The 20,000-nt window shown below is 45.9% G+C and overlaps 1 protein-coding gene across 2 annotated transcripts in view; it reads left to right on the top strand.

Moving 5' to 3' along the window:
- pdlim5b (PDZ and LIM domain 5b) overlaps positions 1-20,000 on the top strand; it is a 136,886-nt gene that overhangs the window by 44,787 nt on the left and 72,099 nt on the right. For both annotated transcript variants that reach the window (XM_063211694.1, XM_063211693.1), the window contains exon 3: positions 11,358-11,509. In XM_063211694.1, the coding sequence (XP_063067764.1) occupies positions 11,358-11,509 (152 nt within the window). The remainder of the gene's footprint in view (positions 1-11,357; positions 11,510-20,000) is intronic.

Genomic DNA, 20,000 nt, shown 5'->3' with positions numbered 1-20,000 from the left:
GGCAGCAATAGATGACGAAGATGAGGTCATCCAAATACTGTTGACCAACCGTTCTTATGGATGTTAGTTTAAAATCTGTAATTTTATAAATACGACATTATCCACTTAATGCGGTTTGAGCACAACTTAAAGGCACTGTGCTTGGCACGAACCGAAGAAAAATAAATATTGAGGAGAGGCTGCTTGGCTGTACTCTGCCGGAGACAAGGCTCGACTGTCCTATGCATGCCAACGATTCACCCAATAATTCACCGCCAAAACGAACATAAAGTTTGTTGTGGTACTCAAAACGGTGCCAGCAGACATATTAAACATTCCATGTCATGGCAGTTGACTACTGTTCAGTAATGGATGTATTTCAGCATTAATATACATACAAATATATTCAAATATACATTCAAATACAACACTGTATTCTTCATTCACTTCACATTTTTAGTGCAGTTTGTTTTCGTCAGTAAAGCTGAGCCTGGCAGTGTATTACCGTGGAGAATTTGAAAACAAATTGAAAATGATCTTGAGCCTAACAGATTGGCCCAAATCACCGTTCCCAGAACTAAAGCCCCTCTCTACTCTCATGCATATACACATATTTTTCCTACAAATACTGTGAAATAAGATAAGATTTGGATTGCCTTTTCCCCTCCACGTTTGTTCAGTGTGAGAGGCAGGTAATGACTCTCATAATGAGGAGTGGGCTCTTAATAACTCAAAAAAACAAAACAACTTCACGTTTCAATCTAATTGGATCTAAATGTAATTGTGGCTGCATCTGGCTAATTGAATCAGGAGAGCCAGGACAAAAAAGACAGACACATGGAAGCAATTGGCTATGGCCGTGACCAGGATCTGAAAGGAAGTGCTCTGTTCTCTTCCTCTCTTTGTGTGTCTAGAACGTGCTGTTTTTCTGGAATAGGATGACGACAGTCTCCATAGCATTGGAACGTCGACCCAATTAAGACTTAATTACTGCCCGACCGGCCTTCGATACCGCTCCCCGCCATAGACTCTCTCCAAATCCAATATAATTGCTGTGGGCATGTGTTTGTTCCTATACTGCAAAAATTATTTGGTCTCTCTCTACATCAGTGTTTCTCTGCCTTTTTCAAACCAAGGACCACTTTGTTCCGGAAGTTTTTTCAGGGACCACCTGTAAACTGAATTGATGGGCTTGCTCACGCTACAAGTTTAAGGCACTGCAAACTCAGTTGCAGATTGTTTTTTTGCATACAGTTAAGGCCTGTCTTATGTGATGAAAGAACATGTTAAGATATGTTTAGTTCTTTTATAATGTTACAGATAGTCTATTCCAGTGTTTCTCAACAGGGGTGCCAGGGCACCCTGGGGTGCCGCGGGCCCCCCTCAGAGGTGCCACGGAAACGTGGCTGATAAATAAATTATGTAATATAATACATATTTGTCTAAATTGATAATTAATGTTAGCCAGTGGAATCTTTCATCTGCCATTTACGCACAATAAAGTAAATATACTGTAGGTCACCCCAGTCAGCTGCAACTTCGAACGTAGGTCGTGGGACGTCTCCAAATGTGTTACTTTTCTAAGCTTGTATGGTATCGGATGCGATACGGCTTGTTGTTTGGGGTGCCTTGAAATTTTTCAAGAATTGAAAGGGTGCCTCGACTAAAAAAAGGTTGAGAAACACTGGTCTATTCTACCTTGTCTCGGAACACTGACCACGTTTATAGAAATATCCTCATGGACCACTTAAGCACTCTTGTGGACATCCCTCATGGGCGAGAGTGGCTCACAGACAGCCTCTCTCTGCAAGAGACTTTTTTCCTCTTTGAATTGTGCCTATGCTTCCTCCTCCACCCCTTGGCTGTCGAGGAAGGAACAATTCATACATTCCTTTGCCGTTACTGCAATATCTGACTCCAGCATCAGTCCATTGAATAAGACTTGTTATAAATAGCAAAGGTTAACAGATTGCATGTGCGAACATGGCAGGCCACACACTACTATCACATACACTGTAAAACATTGCAGCCAGTTAAACGTAGAAGATTGAGCTACCTTAAGTTTGTCAGTTAACTCAGCCTAAGAAAGCCTCAAATTGAGTTGAAGTCGAATTGAAGTGAAAGTCTAGAGCTGAGTTAACTTACAAACTTAAGGCAGCAGGGCAACTTACTTAAAACTGGCTTGCAATGTTTTACAGAGTTAAAATAATAGTCTGGCATACCGTCATTAGCGCCTCCAACTGGTTCAAGCTGTTTAACTGCATGTAATAGACAAGCGCGTTGCTGTGTCACAGATACAAACAGAGAAGAACCCTGATATACTTGGATCAAGCATTGTGATCGGATGTGTGATTGGATCTCTGAAGGTGTGCTGTGAAAGGCTGCCCAAAGGCAAAAAAACGATGTGCAAATTAAAGTGTGCAGTTTCTCTATGTATCTATATTTTAAATAAAGAACATGTTGATACAGATGGTTAGGTGCAGTACGGAGCACATTGACGAGCCCATGTGAGGGGGGGGCTTGTCTGTCTGACCCTCATCGTGCTGTTTAGCAAGGTTGCCAGATGGTCGTGGCAGGCAGACAGAGGCCGCCAGTCGTCTTGATGAGATTTGGGTCTGTCCCATGAGGGACACGCTGCTGCTGTAGTCTGTCCCTTTGCCTCATGTCTCCGACTGGGTGGCTCTATCTGGCTCTGTTTCTGGCCTTGTGACGTGAATTAGAGGCAGCCTTCTGCATCATATGGTGCCCCTGGGTCCACGTTCTGGCTCTGTGATGGGGGGGAATGCCAACGGCCAGACGTCTCTGGTGACCTATCAGATTTGTTCTCAGCGCTTCTTCTTTTTAGTGGTTACCAGAATGGTTCAGAACGGGGCACATGACCCCACCCATCATAGATGAGTGGAGTGCATGTGCAGGCTCTCGGGCACACACACAGACAGACAGACAAACAGACAGACGCACGCACGCACGCACGCACGCACGCACGCACGCACGCACGCACGCACGCACGCACACACACACACACACACACGCACACACCTTCCTGCTGTGACATGACGGGTCGTTGGAGGTCATTTACCGGATAGGCTTCCTCCTCCTGTCCTGCTCCTCCTCTTCCTCCTCCATTACCTCCCTCTGCACGTCTGACCTGCGCGAGTCCACCCTCATCTGCTCCTGCTGCTGCTGCTGCTGCTGTTGCTGCCCTGCCATTGACCTTCAGTAGCTTGTGAAACTAGAGTGTTCACCGGCCCCTAAAGTGCCGTTTTTTTCTTCTTCTTCTTCTTTCTTTCTTTTCCTGGTGGTAGGTTTTTATAGTCAGGCCTCGGCACGACCGGAGTCATGCTTCCTGCCGGGGCCGTTGACATTTGGGCCCTGCGAACTCAACTTCTCTTCCTGCGCTGTTGACTTGACTGGTCTGGTTGGCTCCACACAGCTTGCCTCTCTCCTCTCCTCTCCTCTCCTCTCCTCTCTTCTCCTCTCCTCTCCTCTTCTCTTCTCTTCTCTTCTCTTCTCTTCTCTTCTCTTCTCTTCTCTTCTCTTCTCTTCTCTTCTCTTCTCTTCTCTTCTCTTCTCTTCTCTTCTCTTCTCTTCTCTTCTCTTCTCCATTCTCTTCCCTCCCTCATCTCCTCTCATCCCCTCGTTTAGCCCCTCGATACCCCTGCTGCCCTTTCGGTGATGAGTGACCGCAGTGAGGGGGGGACGAGTAGGTGGGGGAGGTTTGGGAACAGCAGCTCCCACTGGTCTCTTATCTGCCTTGGCCCTAAATAGAACGTGTTTCTGCTGTTCCTCACAAAGAGTCTGCAGCAGTTGGCTCTGTTCCGTTTCATTCCATTCCATTCCATTCCATTTCGACCTTTTCCATTCCGTTCTTTTGGTTGCCCCCAGTTGGCCCTGCCTTCCTGTGCCTACTGTGCCACCAAACCCCACAGAACAAATGAGCTGACTCTGACAAGAGTTCAGTCTAGTGTGTCTTAGAGTGTGTGTGTGTGTGTGTGTGTGTGTGTGTGTGTGTGTGTGTGTGTGTGTGTGTGTGTGTGTGTGTGTGTGTGTGTGTGTGTGTGTGTGTGTGTGTGTGTGTGTGTGTGTGTGTGTGTGTGTGTGTGTGTGTGTGAGAGAGAGAGTGTGCGTGAGTGTGTGTGTGTGTTTGTGCTCGTTCCCACTTCCAACTGTGTTTTTATTGTAAAGCATTGCCACATTTGTTCTCCCGTCGACTTCCTGATGTACGATAACGACAACGGCAGGCCAGACAGGACAAAACGGTGAGGAAACGCTTGGAGGTCATTTTTGGAGGGAGACTTTCCCATTGGTCTGCCTCTGCTTGATGCCTGGAAAAGCTTTCCTGCTACTTTTTTGTCCTCCTTTGTGTTCTCCCACACAATAAGGTGCAGCCCCTAGTAGAGTTAAGCACTGCATTACACTACATTATGTACAGTCAGGGCTTGTCATTAACTCTTTTTTACTCACCGGCCCCTGTGGCTAGAGGCTTTCCCAAGTCTCCAGCGATTCCACCTCTCTGCTTGTTACAGTTTTGTCATCAGTAACCTACGCCAGCAGGTGCCAATGTCAAGCCCTGCTTATAGGTACAGTGTTCTGAGGCCATCCAGGGTTGGGTGTCTTGCGGAAGTAGCCCCATAGTGCATACTGTTCCACCATTGGAACGTTGTAAGGGGCAAAACATACCAAAGCCGAACGGAACGGTCGCGGGACAAACGCAGTCTTTCTGCTTAGTTTCGGCCGGTGTGTTTTTCTCTGCCTTTCACACTGACAGCGTCGGCGTGCGCGGCCAGTCCTGTTCAAAACCCTCCCCACAGCCAAAGCTAGCATGCTACTTTGCCATTCATTTGAATGAAACACCGCCGTTCGCTGCCGTGAAAAATGTGCTCGAGTTCTATTTTCCAAATGCAGCGCGGCACGGAGCCGGTTCCCGCGCCGCTGACGCCCGACTACCGCCGGTTGGTGTGTAAGGACAGATATGTTTCAATGTATTTTCACCGACGCTGGTAAAAAACGCGGCCGTTCTGCGACGCTTTACCTTCCTGGTGTGTAAGACCCCTAATAGTCATTGAAAAGTCTGCTAACGTAATACCAAACTATAATGACATAACACTAGGAATTTGGTAATGCACTACGACTTGGTTCATTGCCATTCTGATAACAACAAATGTATTAAGCCATATAGAAGTGTGCATCAGATCACCCACATTCGTTCTGTTTTGAAATGAGATTTTGACCTGCAATCCCTCCATAGCAAGACCAATGACTTCCACAGACAGGACTGAGCAGAGAGCTCACTATGCATGTATGAGGTTTGCATTGTGGGAAAACCCACGGGGGATACCAGGGGCCAGAAGGGAAGCTTGCTGTGCTGTGCTGCTCAGACCACTTTCTGTTTCACCGTACAAACATGCAGCTTCCTCAATAGACACAACAACAACAGCAAAGGTGAAAAGGTCACTCATCTTAGTGGTACATCCATTTGGGCTGGCCTCCATTAGCCAGGCCGTGCCCTCCTAGTGACGCAACAGCTTCAGCGTTGCTACCAGTCAGGTCAAGAGCAGTGCAAGTACTTTCTGAGTTCCTGCAAATACGGGAACTCCTCCCACTTTGTTGGGAAGCAAACAATCATTTGTAAACCAAGGGAGGCCATTTGGGAAATGCCGTTTGGGAAATGTTAATTGTTATGCTCTTGGTCAGACCAAGTCTCGTAGAGATTTGAAAGTCGATGATAATCAGGCTACCCTCCATGGGCTATATCCCACAAAAGAAGAACAAGTTTAGAGCAGGGGCGGCGCTATGGTGGAGGGCGAGTGGGGCAGTTGCCCCTTGGCCTAGGGCCCTCTTGATGGTGGGGCCCCTATTATGACCTTGGCAGACCGTATGGGGGGCCTTATCACTGTTTTGCCTTGTGTGCCCTGTGTGCACTTGCACCGCCACTGGTTTGTATGAAAGTTTGTATGACTGCCTCTCTGCAATTCATCAAGAGACACAGTTCTGGGAAATCCCAGGAACTCCGAGGTGAATTGTCTGGTTATTACTTGTACGGTATTGTTTGTTTGTGGTCTGTTTCGCAATGCAAAACATAACTTACAGTGCAGTACAGACTCATCAGTGCAGTAAACACAAAGCTGTGAATGGGCTCGTCCTTCTCTTTGTATAACAAGAATGACCCCAAGAAGACTACAAAGCCTGGGGGGGGCGCTGTGGCACTGCACGCTAAGCCCCCCACATTTGGGCTTGCATTCCCACCCACGGGGACCCCGGTTCGAGCCCGGCCAGGGTCATTTCCCGATCCTCCCCTGTCTCTCTGTCCTATTCGCTTCCTGTCACCATCTTCGACTGTCCTGTCAAATGAAGGCATAAAAGCCCCTGAAAAATGTTAATATTTTTTATATTTTTAAATAAAAAAAGACTACAAAGCCTTCCTCACACCCCAGAGAACACAATTTGCCAAGTGTGTGCAAATCATTTTTTGACTGCGTGGCTGCCCTGTAGTTTGACCACTTTACACAATCCTCTGTCATTTGGCTAAGTGGCACCATACCTCCGCAAATCTGCTGCGAGCAAGCAGGGGCGCCACCAGAAATGTTGGGCCCTATGAAAGATTCGAATTTTGGGCCCCTTAAGGGCCCCTGTTAGTGCTTTTGGGTCCTCTTAAGGGTCCCTCTTAAGCCCTCAGTGCTTGGGCCCTTAGAATTTGTAACATCTTTCCCCCCCTAGCGGCACCCATGCGAGCAAGTGTGTTGGCTTTTGACACGTCGAGCTGATGTCGTTGCTAATGTTGATTGCTGCCAGTGCTAGAGGCTGTGCTGTGCATGTATGAGCACGTTGCTGGGAAAGGAAATGACAAAGCGTGGAGAGAGGGAGAGAGAGAGAGAGGGAGAGAGAGAGAGAGAGAAAGAGAGAGAGGCAGAGAGAGAGAGAGAGAGAGAGAGAGAGAGAGAGAGAGAGAGAGAGAGAGAGAGAGAAAGAGAGAGAGTGGGTACCGCCCCAACCCTTAGACTGTGAAATTGTATTGGTGTGTGTGTGTGTGTGTGTGTGTGTGTGTGTGTGTGTGTGTGTGTGTGTGTGTGTGTGTGTGTGTGTGTGTGTCTGTGTGTCTGTGTGTCTGTGTGTTTGTGCTTGTTCCCACCTCCAACTGTGTTTTTATTTTAAAGTGTGTGTGTGTGTGTGTGTGTGTGTGTGTGTGTGTGTGTGTGTGTGTGTGTGTGTGTGTGTGTGTGTGTGTGTGTGTGTGTGTGTGTGTGTAGGTGTGTTTGTTCCCTGAAGCACACAGTGTCCCAGAATGACATGGACAAGTTTTTACACAGGTGTTAAGTGGGAGTGAGTTTGTGTTCGTCTTTGTAAGTGCGTGTGTGTGCATGCATGTTTTTCTGTGTGTATGCGTTTATGATTAGGGAGAGGGTGTATGTGTGGGTGTGTGAATGCTATTGTGTTTGTGTGTGTTTTTTGTGTGTGCATGCATTAGTTGTTCCACGCTTGTAAGTTTATACCTTTATTTAATTTTGTATTATAATGCTGAATGATCAGCTGAATGATGTGTGTGTGTGTGTGTGTGTGTGTGTGTGTGTGTGTGTGTGTGTGTGTGTGTGTGTGTGTGTGTGTGTGTGTGTGTGTGTGTGTGTGTGTGTGTGTGTGTGTGTGTGTGTGTGTGTGTGTGTGTGTGTGTACGTATGTGTGTGCGTGTGATTGTGCGTGTGTGAGTGTGTCTACGTGCATGTGTGCATGAATATCCGTGAGCGTCTTTGTGTTTACGTGGGATCATCATGGTGCTGCTGGATCAACTGAAGGATTTATTGGCGCCGCGCACACGTGGTTGTGCAAGCACATCTCGGCCACACCTGGCGGAAAGTCACGCAGTCGTCATGGTTGCATCAGGGCATTTCCTGTGTGGGCACATCCACAGTCATGGCTGTGGAAGCCGAGGCGTGCAATCACTGAGAGGGAAAAAAAATCGACTGTGGCTGGCTGTTCCACTAATACACCAGAGAATCTGGTGGCCTGTTTGTTTATTCACACTGCATTGGAAAAGTGTAATGAATTTTGATTGTGGAAAAGTTTCCCTCAAAGCATGTGATAGGAGCGAGAGGTTTGGAAAGGAAATCAGCTGGAAACAATAGGAGAAACGTCACCTCTAGTAACGTTTTTTTTGCTTTGTGGGTGTGTGTTGTTTTTTCTGTCTTTGAGTGTCTTACTCATCATTCCCGTTTCTTTCTTTCTCCTGTAGTAACAGGCTAAGACGTTGTTGACATAACGTGGCATGGCTTGACAAAAGCCAGTGTCACCGCCGTCGGCGAGGTGTGTCAGAGCCGGAGCTAACAGAGCCGGCAGATTTGACAATCATGATCATTAGCCTGCCTATCGTTCGCAACAACAAAGCCCTGGCCCTTGCTGTTTGTAAGCTGCCATGCTGACGTGTTTGGTTTGTATGATCCCACGCCAACAGATTTTCCCACTCAAACTGGGTGAATGTTGAGCCTTGTGTGTTCACAGGTTCATATTGAATGGCTCGTTAAGATGTGCCGGCCTGGATTTATTTAAGGGAGAACTGTTGTTGGGGGATGGGTTGGGGCATAGGGGAGTCCAACACTCTGTAGGAGTTTAGACCAAGATATTGACTTTGAAGGAGACGTGACAACATTGAGATGTTAGCCTTGGCACTTGCCCATTAAAACAGTAAAATATCACCCAGTGAGCAGACAGAACGTCTTCTGATTGGCTGAGCAGGTGTCCTTTATTCCCCGGTAGCAGGACACCTATGATGTCATGCGGGCGTGCGGGCGTCCAAGTTACTTCTTTTCTAACTTTCTGGCGAAGTGCCGTTACTAGTTCTATCGCATCTGGTTGTCTAGTCAAGACCCCGTTACTAATTCTATCGCATCTGGTTGTCAAGTCAAAAACCCAGTCGTCAATTCTATTGCATTTGGTTGTCAAGTCACCCCAACATTCTGTGCGCGTCTTTACATGTCTCCGATAGAGGCGCGTCTCACTAGATTAGGAAGTGGTGCCCATAGCAACGTACCAAGCGCAGTGGTGAATCTACCTTCTCACGAAGCCTTAGATCAACATATTAATAAAGTAATACTTAAATGCTGGTAACCGGGTGATAAGCGGAATAGCGGCCTTCGAGGTGTCCCGATATCAAGGGAAAATGGACTTGGCGAAGCGAACAGCCCTTCGGCTGCGCCGTCGGGCTGTTTAGAACGCTTCGCCTCGTCCATTATTTCCCTTGATATCGGGACACCTCGTCGTCCGCTATTCCATACATATCCACACCTGACCTGAGTGAACCTGATGACGCACAGAGGCGAAACACGTTGTTTGCTCTGAATAAACGAGCGAAAATTCATATAAGTGTGCGGTTAACTTTGTTATTAAGTATCGAACACTCGCGTTGCAGTAAAATATCCACATCTGAAGATGCTCCGGTGACTTTCCTTTGTAGGCACTTACTAGTCCTTTGCTGTTGGCTAATTTCTGCAGTGTTTCATTATTATCTTCTTCTTCTTCTTCTTCTTCTTCTTCTTCTTCTTCTTCTTCTTCTTCTTCTTCTTCTTCTTCTTCTTCTTCTTCTTCTTCTTTTCATCCCCCCCTCCTTCTCTTTCCCCTCCTTCTGTAAAGTTGTCTACTAACAAAGGTACGCCCAAATTGCACAGGCTTGCCCAAGTTCTGCCACGTCTAACAAACCCATGATGGGCCAGTTTGAAATGTCTAATGTTTTGCTCTTCGACATCAATGTGCTCTGAAGACTCCCAGGCTAACTGCCCAGATAAAAATCTCTCCCACCTTAATACTCCCAATACTCCACTGCAAGATAATTTCCCACCCTAAGGGTACTGCGCTGTCAGCTACAGTCAGATAAAGCCAACACATATACAGTACAATACAGCAACAGGCCCCTTGCCTGGAGGGAAAAAAAAAGTTCATAGTTGAGCCCCGTAAATTTGCCTGATGCCTTCGCTTCCACGCATCCCTTGGTCAGCTTCCCATGAGTTGTATTTCATCCCAAGCACTTTGTATGAACATCTTCCCTCGCCTTCCCCCTGCTTCAAAGCAGCGGGGTGTAACTTATGGAGGCTGTCTGTAGTTGTTTTGTTTGACTTTTGGGTTTTTTATGGCAGCCAAGTGGGTCAGAAGAGTTCCTCATCCATCATTCACTGGCAGAGCACGCCATCCGTTCAATATTTCTCCCGACCAGCTTACAGAGACAAGCTACCTGGACTATTGAATTGCTTGCAGAAATCATCTGGAATAAGTGGCGGAACAATTGCACACAGGACCCCAGGGCAAAACACTTATAGGGCCCCCCATTATGGCCTGCCATGGTCAGAATAGGGCCCCTACCAACAACACAAGAGTGCCCTGGGCCCAGGGGCAAATGCCCTGCTCGCCCTCCCTATAGCTCCGCCCGTGTCTGGAATATCTTTCTCATGTCTGGAGAGGTGAATGGGAGGGCTGCTGGGTATTTATCCTCAAAGCAGCAGCATTCAGAGGCAGTACAATGCAAGGCAGTGCGCCTTCTGTGAGTTTCGGCCCGAGCTATTCTCGTTGCCGAGCGATAAGAGAATGAGAGGAGTAGCAAGGGCGTTACGTAAGGCGAGTTGAGGTGTTGCGAAACACTCGCAGGCATGACACATGACACAACACAGTTGTTTGTGTACAGAATGGTGAGTGGGACGGAGTGACGGCGAGATGTGCGTAGCTTTTCCGCTTCAGAATTTATGACTGTACATAGTCATTCATTTGTTGCCAAAGCATGCGGTTACTCATAGGCCGCACATAATTGTGTTACTTGGAACAGACTTTTTGTGTGTTCAGGAGTTGACTTTAAAGTGCATAACCCCACATTGCTCCTTGGTCTGTAATCAATATCCTCTGCCTAAGTAACTGTAAGTCAGTTTGGATAAAAGCAGCAGCCATGTGTAATGTGATGTGATGTAATGCAATGTAAACATCGGATTGTCTTGTCCTGTCTGTCTCCCTTCTTCCTACCTGAGACAACCACAATTTGTCCTATGACTTTTCCTAAACTTCACTTCACACGTTCGTCTTTCTTTCTGTCCATAGTTCACCGCTACATTTGAAGAATTTTGCATCAGTCCCATAACTTATTATTTGACTCTTGTGACAATACTGTAATGTCTTTGCATTACTAGTTAAGACAACCACAACTTGTTTTCTGAGCCCTCTCGAGCTCTGCACCTCACACTATCTTTCCATCAACAGTCCACGGATATATTTGGCGAAACTTTTACCAATCCCACAACTTATTTTCTGACTCTAATTACAATATTGTACTTTCTTTGTGCTGTTGTTTGTGCTGTTTTCCTGACATATTTCCTGACTTAATTTCTATTTTATCTTATTTTCTGTGTCATCAGTTGACAGACGGGGGCAAAGCAGGCAGGGCCAAGATCAGCGTTGGGGACACGGTGCTGACCATCGATGGCATCGCCACAGACGGCATGACCCACCTGGAGGCCCAGAACAAGATCAAGGCCTGCACGGGCAACCTCAACCTCACCCTGCAGAAGTAAGCAACTCTCGAGCAATACAGTAGCCCCTTATTGCGCGCCGTACCTTCAGTAGCAAGTCATTGAAAAGTAACTACTATAGTATTACAATACTATGACATAACACAGGGCTTTTAGTAATGCTCTACGACTTGGTCATTGCCATTCTGGTAACAGCAAATGTATAACACCGTGTCTTAATGGGTTAAATCCAATGAAACAATGCAAAGCAAATCATTCAGTAAGGGCAGCCATCCTCACACTGCATCAGTAAGCACTCTCTACCCATATGTTACGTAAGGGTTAACGTTCGGCGAGAAGGTCGCTACCGTGGAATAGCAGCACGACAGAGAGAATCTTTAGACCCCGACGCGGAGCGGAGGGGTCTTGTTCTCTCTGAAGTGCTGCTATTCCACAAAGCGACCGAGTCGCCGAAAGTTAACCCGCTTATTATATGGATATACTTAAATGATTCACACATGGCGGGGACATTTCTTTAGGCCTATTTAATGTTAAGTCAAAAGATTGTTGCTGCGCAAAACAAAACAGTGCCGTTGTGGAACACCGCGAGGCAACAGCTAGGTAGCCAGGACAACAGGTGTTGTCTATCACAGCAGCTGATTAGAGTCTTGTTGAAAAGTCGCTTTAGCAGTGAAAAGTCTTGTTGCCATTGACAGCGGTCTGTTATAGACCAACCCGTCCGTTATCGAAAAATAACAGACGTGCGAACGTTGGGGAGCCCCGTTGAAATGAATGGAGCATTCGACCGATGACGTCACAACCATATAATAAATTACATCAAACAAATCACAGCAAGACCGAAAATCACTGAGAGCGAGGGAAGGCGTTCTCATGACCTGCATGGGCAACACCAACCACACACTGCAATAGTAAGCACTGTCTATCCTCATAGTACATTACATTAAACAAATCAAAGCAAATCAAAAGTGTATAAAGGTATTCTTAAGGCCTCCACGGGAAACCCTCAACCTCACCCTGTAAAAAAGTAGTGAGGGACAGTATTTCTTTTTCCTTTTCAAGCAAATAATTCATACACCTGTCAGTAGCCTCTTACTGAAGATGGGCCCATCGTCGGGTCTATTCACTCTTTGCCGAAAACGCTCAGCGACATCATAACAATATTGCTATGACAATGCATAGATTAAGAGACGTGATCTTTATCATTTTGGTGACAAAAACGTTACAACAGAGGGTCTGCTCTAAGGGGTTAAACAAGATCAAGGCTTACACAGGGAACCTAAACCTCACCCTGCAAACGTAAGCAACTCTCTAGCCATACAGTTGACGATATCAAACAAATAAAAGCAAATCGAAAAATAAGGGATGGTATTCTCAAGGCCTGCACAGGCAACCTCAACCTCAAAGCAAAAAATTGAGGGAAGGTATTTTCTTTTTCCTTTTATAGCAAATGTTTCATGCATCTGTTGTTAAACTATGAAAACACTGCCTGCACAGGCAAGCAAGTCTCCAGTCTAGCCATACATTACTTTACAGCAAACAAATCAAGGCAAATCCAAAAGTGAGGGAAGGTATTTTTTAAGACCTGCACGGGCAACCTCAACCTCACCCTGCAAAAGTAAGCAACTCTCCAGGCATACAGTACATTGTAGTACATCAAACAAATCACAGTGAATCACAAACGTAATGGAAGGCTTTCACTTTTCTTTTTACAGTAAGACAAATATTTCATGCATGTGTTGTTAAACTATGAAAACAAAGCCTGCACGGGCAGCCTCAATCTCAACCTCAACTCTCCAGCCATTAAAAGTCCAAAGTCTTTCCAGATAAGGAAGTTCTCGTAATAATTGGGTCATTTTGTCTTAAATTAAGATTGACTAGATGTTTTTTCACTTGAAAGTCAATAAATAATCTGGCTAAGACTTCATTTTGTGCATTATACATTACAAATCACAAACAGTGAGCGAAGGATTTTTCTTTTTCCTTTTTAAGACAAATGTTTCATGCATTTGTAGTTAAAGTATGAAAACACACTGAGAGAGAGAGAGAGACAGAGAGAGAGGAGGTGGGGGGGAGAGAGAGAGAGAGAGAGAGAGAGAGAGAGAGAGAGAGAGAGAGAGAGAGAGAGAGAGAGAGGGGTAGACATAGAGAGACAAGAGTCAGTAAGAGACAGACAGAGAGACCAAGCAACCTCCATATCACCCCACAAAAGTAATGGCTTACACTCAGCATGTCATATACCACCAGACTTGGCAGATGGTCAGGGAACATACTGAACAAGTCGTGCGTGAAGTTTGCCTACACATGGTGCCTATCAAGGAAATCAAACATTCCATAGTAAATGCACCGCCATTAGAGAAATATGATTAAGGCCTAGAGGGATGCTTAACCAAAGCCTGTGGTCCAGAGAGGAGGTCCAGTCAATACCACAGTGCAATGAAAAGGAACACATTCCTCTGGAGACTGGAGGTATATATATTGAAATCAAATACCTAAAATAAACAAGTACATTAGAGTGGTTATGCACTAGGACTCACAGTCCTAGCAGTCTCACTGTACTTCTTGAAATATCACATTTTCTGTTTCCTATATCCGTATGGTATGACCTTTGGGTTTATGTGCAGCTCTGACAGAGACCTACTGCAGTATTGCAGTTCCTAACTGAACCCGGTTGTAGTAGAGTGCTTACCGTGCATTTTTGGCTTTACATGTGTGGGAACGCTGCCAACAAATGCATGTTCAAGTAGCTGCACTTCACACGCAGACCCACATGCACAAAAAGTCATGTCTGCACTATCAAAGGCAGGGCCTGCACAGCACCACACCACACCACACCACACCGCACCGCACCACACCACACCACACCACACCACACCACAAAGTGCTCACATGCTGAGCAGGTGGGAGAACATCACTCAAGGGTTCACAGGCCCCTCGTGCACCGTTGTAGGTGTCAGGGAGGGTGAAATAGCTCGTTTCCTCTATTGCTTTTTTATGTCTTTTTTATTTTCTGTCTCTTCTCTTCTCTTCTCTTCTCTTCTCTTCTCTTCTCTTCTCTTCTCTTCTCTTCTCTTCTCTTCTCTTCTCTTCTCTTCTCTTCTCTTCTCTGTCTGTCCGTATGCCTGTCTTTCTGTCTGTCTGTGTGTCTGTCTGTCTGTCTCTCTCTCTCTCTCTCTCTCTCTCTCTCTCTCTCTCTCTCTCTCTCTCTCTCTGCTGCACTTTTACGCCTTGTGAGGAACAGATCAGATCACAACTCCTCTGACTGCCTTTGGCCTATCCGCAAACCAGAGACAGACAGACAGACAGACAGACAGACAGACAGACAGACAGACAGACAGACAGACAGACAGACAGACAGACAGACAGACAGACAGAGCAGGCCAAACATAACAGCGTGTGGCTGGTTGTGTGTGGTGTGGCGGTTTTCCCTAAGACAGACATCTCCGCAGTTGCCCCTGCGCAAGGCTCCGACAGCAGCAGCAGCAGACGACAAGGGCCTTTTTACTTTACTCCTGTGCTTCGCTGAAGAAGAGAGAGGCTTATTAAGTCGCAGGGACGACGTTCAAAGAACCGAGACGTTTAAAAGCTGTAGCATGTCATTTACGCAGGCAGCTCTCGGTTGTAATATGTTTGGATTTCAACTATAAATTACCCCTCGTTGCCTCTCGGGCTCTCTGGGGCTGTGGGATCTCAGAGATCCGGGCCCCCGTGAATAAGACAGCTGGTTGGTTTGACAAAAAAGTTGTCATCTTTGGCCAGTCTGTGAATCCAATGTTCTGCCAATAAGAGGAGATTCTGTTATTTTCCAAGAACCTCTACCACTCGATTTGCTGGTCTAGCTATAGAGACATTTGACTTTAAAGTCCACGGCATTGAGTCTGTAAAGTCACTTTTTATTTACACATTTACTTTTGGTCATTGTGTCAAAACATCAGGTTCTTGTACATCTGTCATGTACTTCGGTCGTTAGCAGAAATATAACTAGGTGAAAAGTAAGATATTTGCACATAGTTCCAAAGCTTAGGTGTACTTACTTGAACTTCTGTACATACATACACAGCAAAAAAATGCTGTAATAATTCAGTGCTTAGAGAGTTGATTTAACATCTTCTGCAGTGTATTTGGTCCCGAGTACTCACCAAGTGTTGAATTAAACTTAACACTGTGTTTCTTACTGTGTAAAGACTCAGGATGTTTTCCTCCCGTCTAAATCCATCTCATGGCTGTCTTCCATATTAGTGTCAATCAACTATATTCCTCTAAAGCACACGACGAAAGCTGAAGAGCTAAACAAAGTCAAAAGAGAGAGACAGGGCCGCTGATAGCTTTGGCTGGGCCCAGGACAACGACCTCTGAAAGCCCCGCCACCCCCCCCCACCCAATACAGTCAATGTAATGAAGACCCAATTATGGGCCTCTGATCCCCCTGGACCCGGGACAACTGACCCCTTTGTCCCAACTTGTCAGCTTCCCTGGAGAGAGAGATGGGCCTGCCCTGTCTGGTATGTTTGTCTGCCGGGACAGTTATCATTATGATGATCAGGGAAGCCGACATAGGGGGACAAACGGGTCAGTTGTCCCGGGCCCTGGAAGAGAGGGGGGTTCAGAATTGGGTCCTCATTACATTGCATGTAATTGGTGAGGGGCCCTTCCAAAGACATTCTCTCCTGGCCCGTCCAAAGCTGTCATCGACCCTGATGATAATGAAATGGCATTTTCACACCATTGGGACACAAGCTCCCCCACTGTGTTGTCAGTATCTGTCGCCACTCCCTCAGTAAGTATGTGGTGATGAAAGACAAACATAAATGCTGCCATATTTCTTCCCTTTGAGTATATGTTTCCATGCAGAGGAATGTCGTACAGCAACTCAATAAAAAACCTTTGGGTGATGGTATCTCTTCCTTACTTTCACCATGCCCTCCTCTAGCAGTTCTTCCTTGTGTAGTCACATCTCTCTCTCTCTCTCTCTCTCTCTCTCTCTGTCTCTGTCTCTGTCTCTCTCTCTCTCTCTCTCTCTCTCTCTCTCTCTCTCTCTCTCTCTCTCTCTGTCTCTGTCTCTGTCTCTCTCTCTCTCTCTCTCTCTCTCTCTCTCTCTCTCTCTCTCTGTCTCTCCCTCTCTCTCTCTCTCTCTCTCTGTGCGTGTGTGAGAATGTCTGCATGTTTGCATGTGTGTGACATCATCACTGTAGGGTGATCACAGTGTACTTGTATGTACATACTTGTGCGTTTGTGCATAAACCATAAATGTGTGTCCATCTGTGTTTGACTGTGTTCAGCGAGAGTGTTTTTATTTGTTGCTATCGTATCTGTGGCCTCACACAAGCGTGCAGATTCGGCCGCGTGCTGCGAACGTGAGCTCATGTCTTTTCCATTACGCTCTCAAGCACACTTCAGAGAGCCATTACCTCAGTCATGATCTAGTCAAGTTTGCATGCTGCTCAGGAGACCCCCCTGATGCTGTGTGTGTGTGTGTGTGTGTGTGTGTGTGTGTGTGTGTGTGTGTGTGTGTGTGTGTGTGTGTGTGTGTGTGTGTGTGTGTGTGTGTGTGTGTGTGTGTGTGTGTGTGTGTGTGTGTGTGTGTGTGTGTTTGTGTGTGTTTGTGTGTGTGTGTGTGTGTGTGTGTCTGTCTGTCTGTCTGTCTGTCTGTCTGTCTGTCTGTCTGTCTGTCTGTCTGTCTGTGTGTGGGATAGAGATAGAAACTTTATTAGAGATCGCAAAAGTTGATATAGGTCTCCAACTCACAAGGCCTTCCATGTACCACACGCAAAGCCAGCTGTGGGAGGTTTTATCTGCTTTTGGGGCTTTTGCTGGCCTTTGCTCCCTGTACAAGTGGGTCTTTTCCTGGTCAGGTGAAGAGTCAGGACCCCTGCACACAATCATTTACGAGCCCACCCCCCTCCTCTGACGAGTGCAAAATAAGACATCTTCAAGGCCGTTTGATTTTTTTTTAACGTCCCAACATTCTGACCCGTGTTAACATGTGCTCTGGATAGCTCCAAAAGGCATGTTTGGACTCCTAGCAGGATAAATCAAGAAGAGGGTCAGTAGGGGGGTTAGTAGAGTCTGTTTTTTTTCTTCTCTGGTCTCGACCACTGAAGCCACTGGACCTCTCACTGAGGGATGTGGGACTCTCACATTTCTTCCCATCTGATTGCCTCGATGCAGAGCAAAGCCTAGACAGAGTGGAATCCCTGTGGCAGTGCTACAGGTACTGGAATGGCCGGCCGCATGCAATCATCCTAGATTCTGAGGTCGGAAAACCGTCCAGAAGGAACACGGCTGTGCTGATTCCACGGAATTTGTTGTTCTTTTCCCTTTTTTTTGTCCTTTTTCTTTCGTTTTTCTCTGAGGTTATTTTTTTACAGCAGTGAATCTGCGAATATCATTAAACCTGAAACTTCTAACTCAGGGACTTTGAAAAAAAATAACAGGTTCCCTTTCCACCAATATATAGGTCTACTTTTTAAGATAACTTTGCGCTGAGAAGAAAGTCGAGTTATGCTTTTGGGGTCCCTCCGGGGTGCTTGTGCTTTGTTACCCCTAGCGTTGCCGAGCTACGGTGAGAGCGCAGCTGCTTGAGGTTCACCATTAGGGCTGGGCTTACTTTTCAAAGCCACTGACAGCTTTGGCCGAGCCTAGGACAATCTAATCTGAAAGGACCCCCACGCAATGTGATTAGGACCAAATTCTGGGTCCCCTCTCTGCCTGTGCCTGGGTCAACTGACCTCTTTGGTCACCCCTGTAGGCTTCCTTACTTCTTTTCCTCAGGCCTTAGGCTGTGGTGAAGCATTGCATCTCATCTTAAGCAGTTTTTTTTGCTTGTCTTCATAAAACTTACAGTAAACTAATCTGTGATGTCTTTGATTGATAGAACCAATATCAATATAGAACACTTTAAAATTGTGGAGTCAATTTTTTGGAGTCAGTTGACAAAACACATCTGTGTTAGTGCAGTTGTGGAATTTCGAATATCGTGCTGTGATGAGTTGAGTTGATGCTTTCTCTGACAAGACCTGGTAGGAAAAAGACGGATTAATAACAATATTAAACTATTTGAATGCATATTCCAGGTCGATTTGTTCGGTGATAATATGTTTCTTATGTTCAGTAGTTTCATATGTTTAGCAGAGCACCCAAAGTGCTTTTACATGGAATGTTTTGCACAGCACTTTGTAATGATAGGACTGCAGCAAGGAAACACCTGCGATTGCTGTGATGAAAAACTGCCTACATAACACTCCTGGTAAATAAGTCGTAAAGCATCCAAGTGGTCCTTCCCTCTGCTCTCCTTTGCCTGCCTGCTTGCATCTCTACTCCAGCCAGTGAAAGATTTAAGAAGCGTTTAGTCCTACGCAACGAGGAGAAACAGACCTCAAAAACCAGTTATTCTGCACAGCAGTCTGTAATCCAGTAGTTAATGGGTTGGTCGCCTGTGATGAATGTTCAATGGAACATCACGTGCGGGTCGGTAACTACTGAAGAACGCAGAAATGGGAAAATAATGGGTCGGCTGCTGCTGCTGCCGTTTGTTTTCTTCTGCTCGTCCACATCTGTTCACAGCTTTCACAACATCGTCAATGGCCTCTCTCTTGCAATCGCTTGTTGTAATTATGAGGTTTTTGCTTTGTTTTTGGTTATTTTAAGCATGCCAGCTCCCATCAACCAGCCAGCTCCCATCAACATGGCAAGCAATATGGAATCAGGAGTTTCATAATGTCCAATCTCTCAAAGTGGTCCTGTGGAAACGTCACATACTGTATTCATGAGATATTCTCTACATTTCCAACTTCTCCATAATCACCAAAAGCATTTCTTTTTTGTCCTGTCAATTAGGCAACATTTTGCTGACACGTAATGAGTTCATCAGTTAATTTCAAGCGACATTGATCTCCTGATTCTCTGGGTCTGTTTTATATCTCCGTCAGTGGGGTGCTTCTGTGGAGAAGTGTGTTTTGAAAATGGCGCATTGAGTGTGTTGCAGCCAGGCAACACTCTCTTTTTCTCTTTGTCAGATGTTCTCCTGCTGTCTTCCATGTGTTTTTTTCAAACAGACATACAGTAAGTTCACTTTTGCAAGAATGATGATTCATGGGATATCTGTATACACAGTGGATATCCTCCCACCGTAAGCCTGGATAATGCTTAAATATGAAGTTAAACCTCTCTGCTCTCAGGAGTCTAGTTGTCTGGTGGACTGGTAGAATCTGGACAGGTGTGGCTAAAGAACTCTCCATCTTAGCTGCCTCCTGATTTGACTGCAATGGTGCATGTCAAACGGATTCTCAATGCAAGTAGAAGCTGACCACAGTCCTTGATTGTGAATTCGGTTCTTTGAATTCAATTCATTGATTGACTTTCAAAAGGGATTAAATGCATGTGCATCCTGTGCTCTTGAGTGCTGTCATATTACCAATGATGACCAAATAAGATTTTTTTTTCACTTTCACTTGAATCACTTGAGCGACGGTGTCAGTTGTTATTCAATGTTGGATCTTGTGACACCTTGGTGATACCGGCTCTGGGACCGCA

This window comes from Engraulis encrasicolus, chromosome 12, assembly GCF_034702125.1.
Source record: "Engraulis encrasicolus isolate BLACKSEA-1 chromosome 12, IST_EnEncr_1.0, whole genome shotgun sequence".
Lineage (NCBI taxonomy): Eukaryota > Metazoa > Chordata > Actinopteri > Clupeiformes > Engraulidae > Engraulis > Engraulis encrasicolus.
This window is presented reverse-complemented; position numbering and strand designations above follow the sequence as displayed.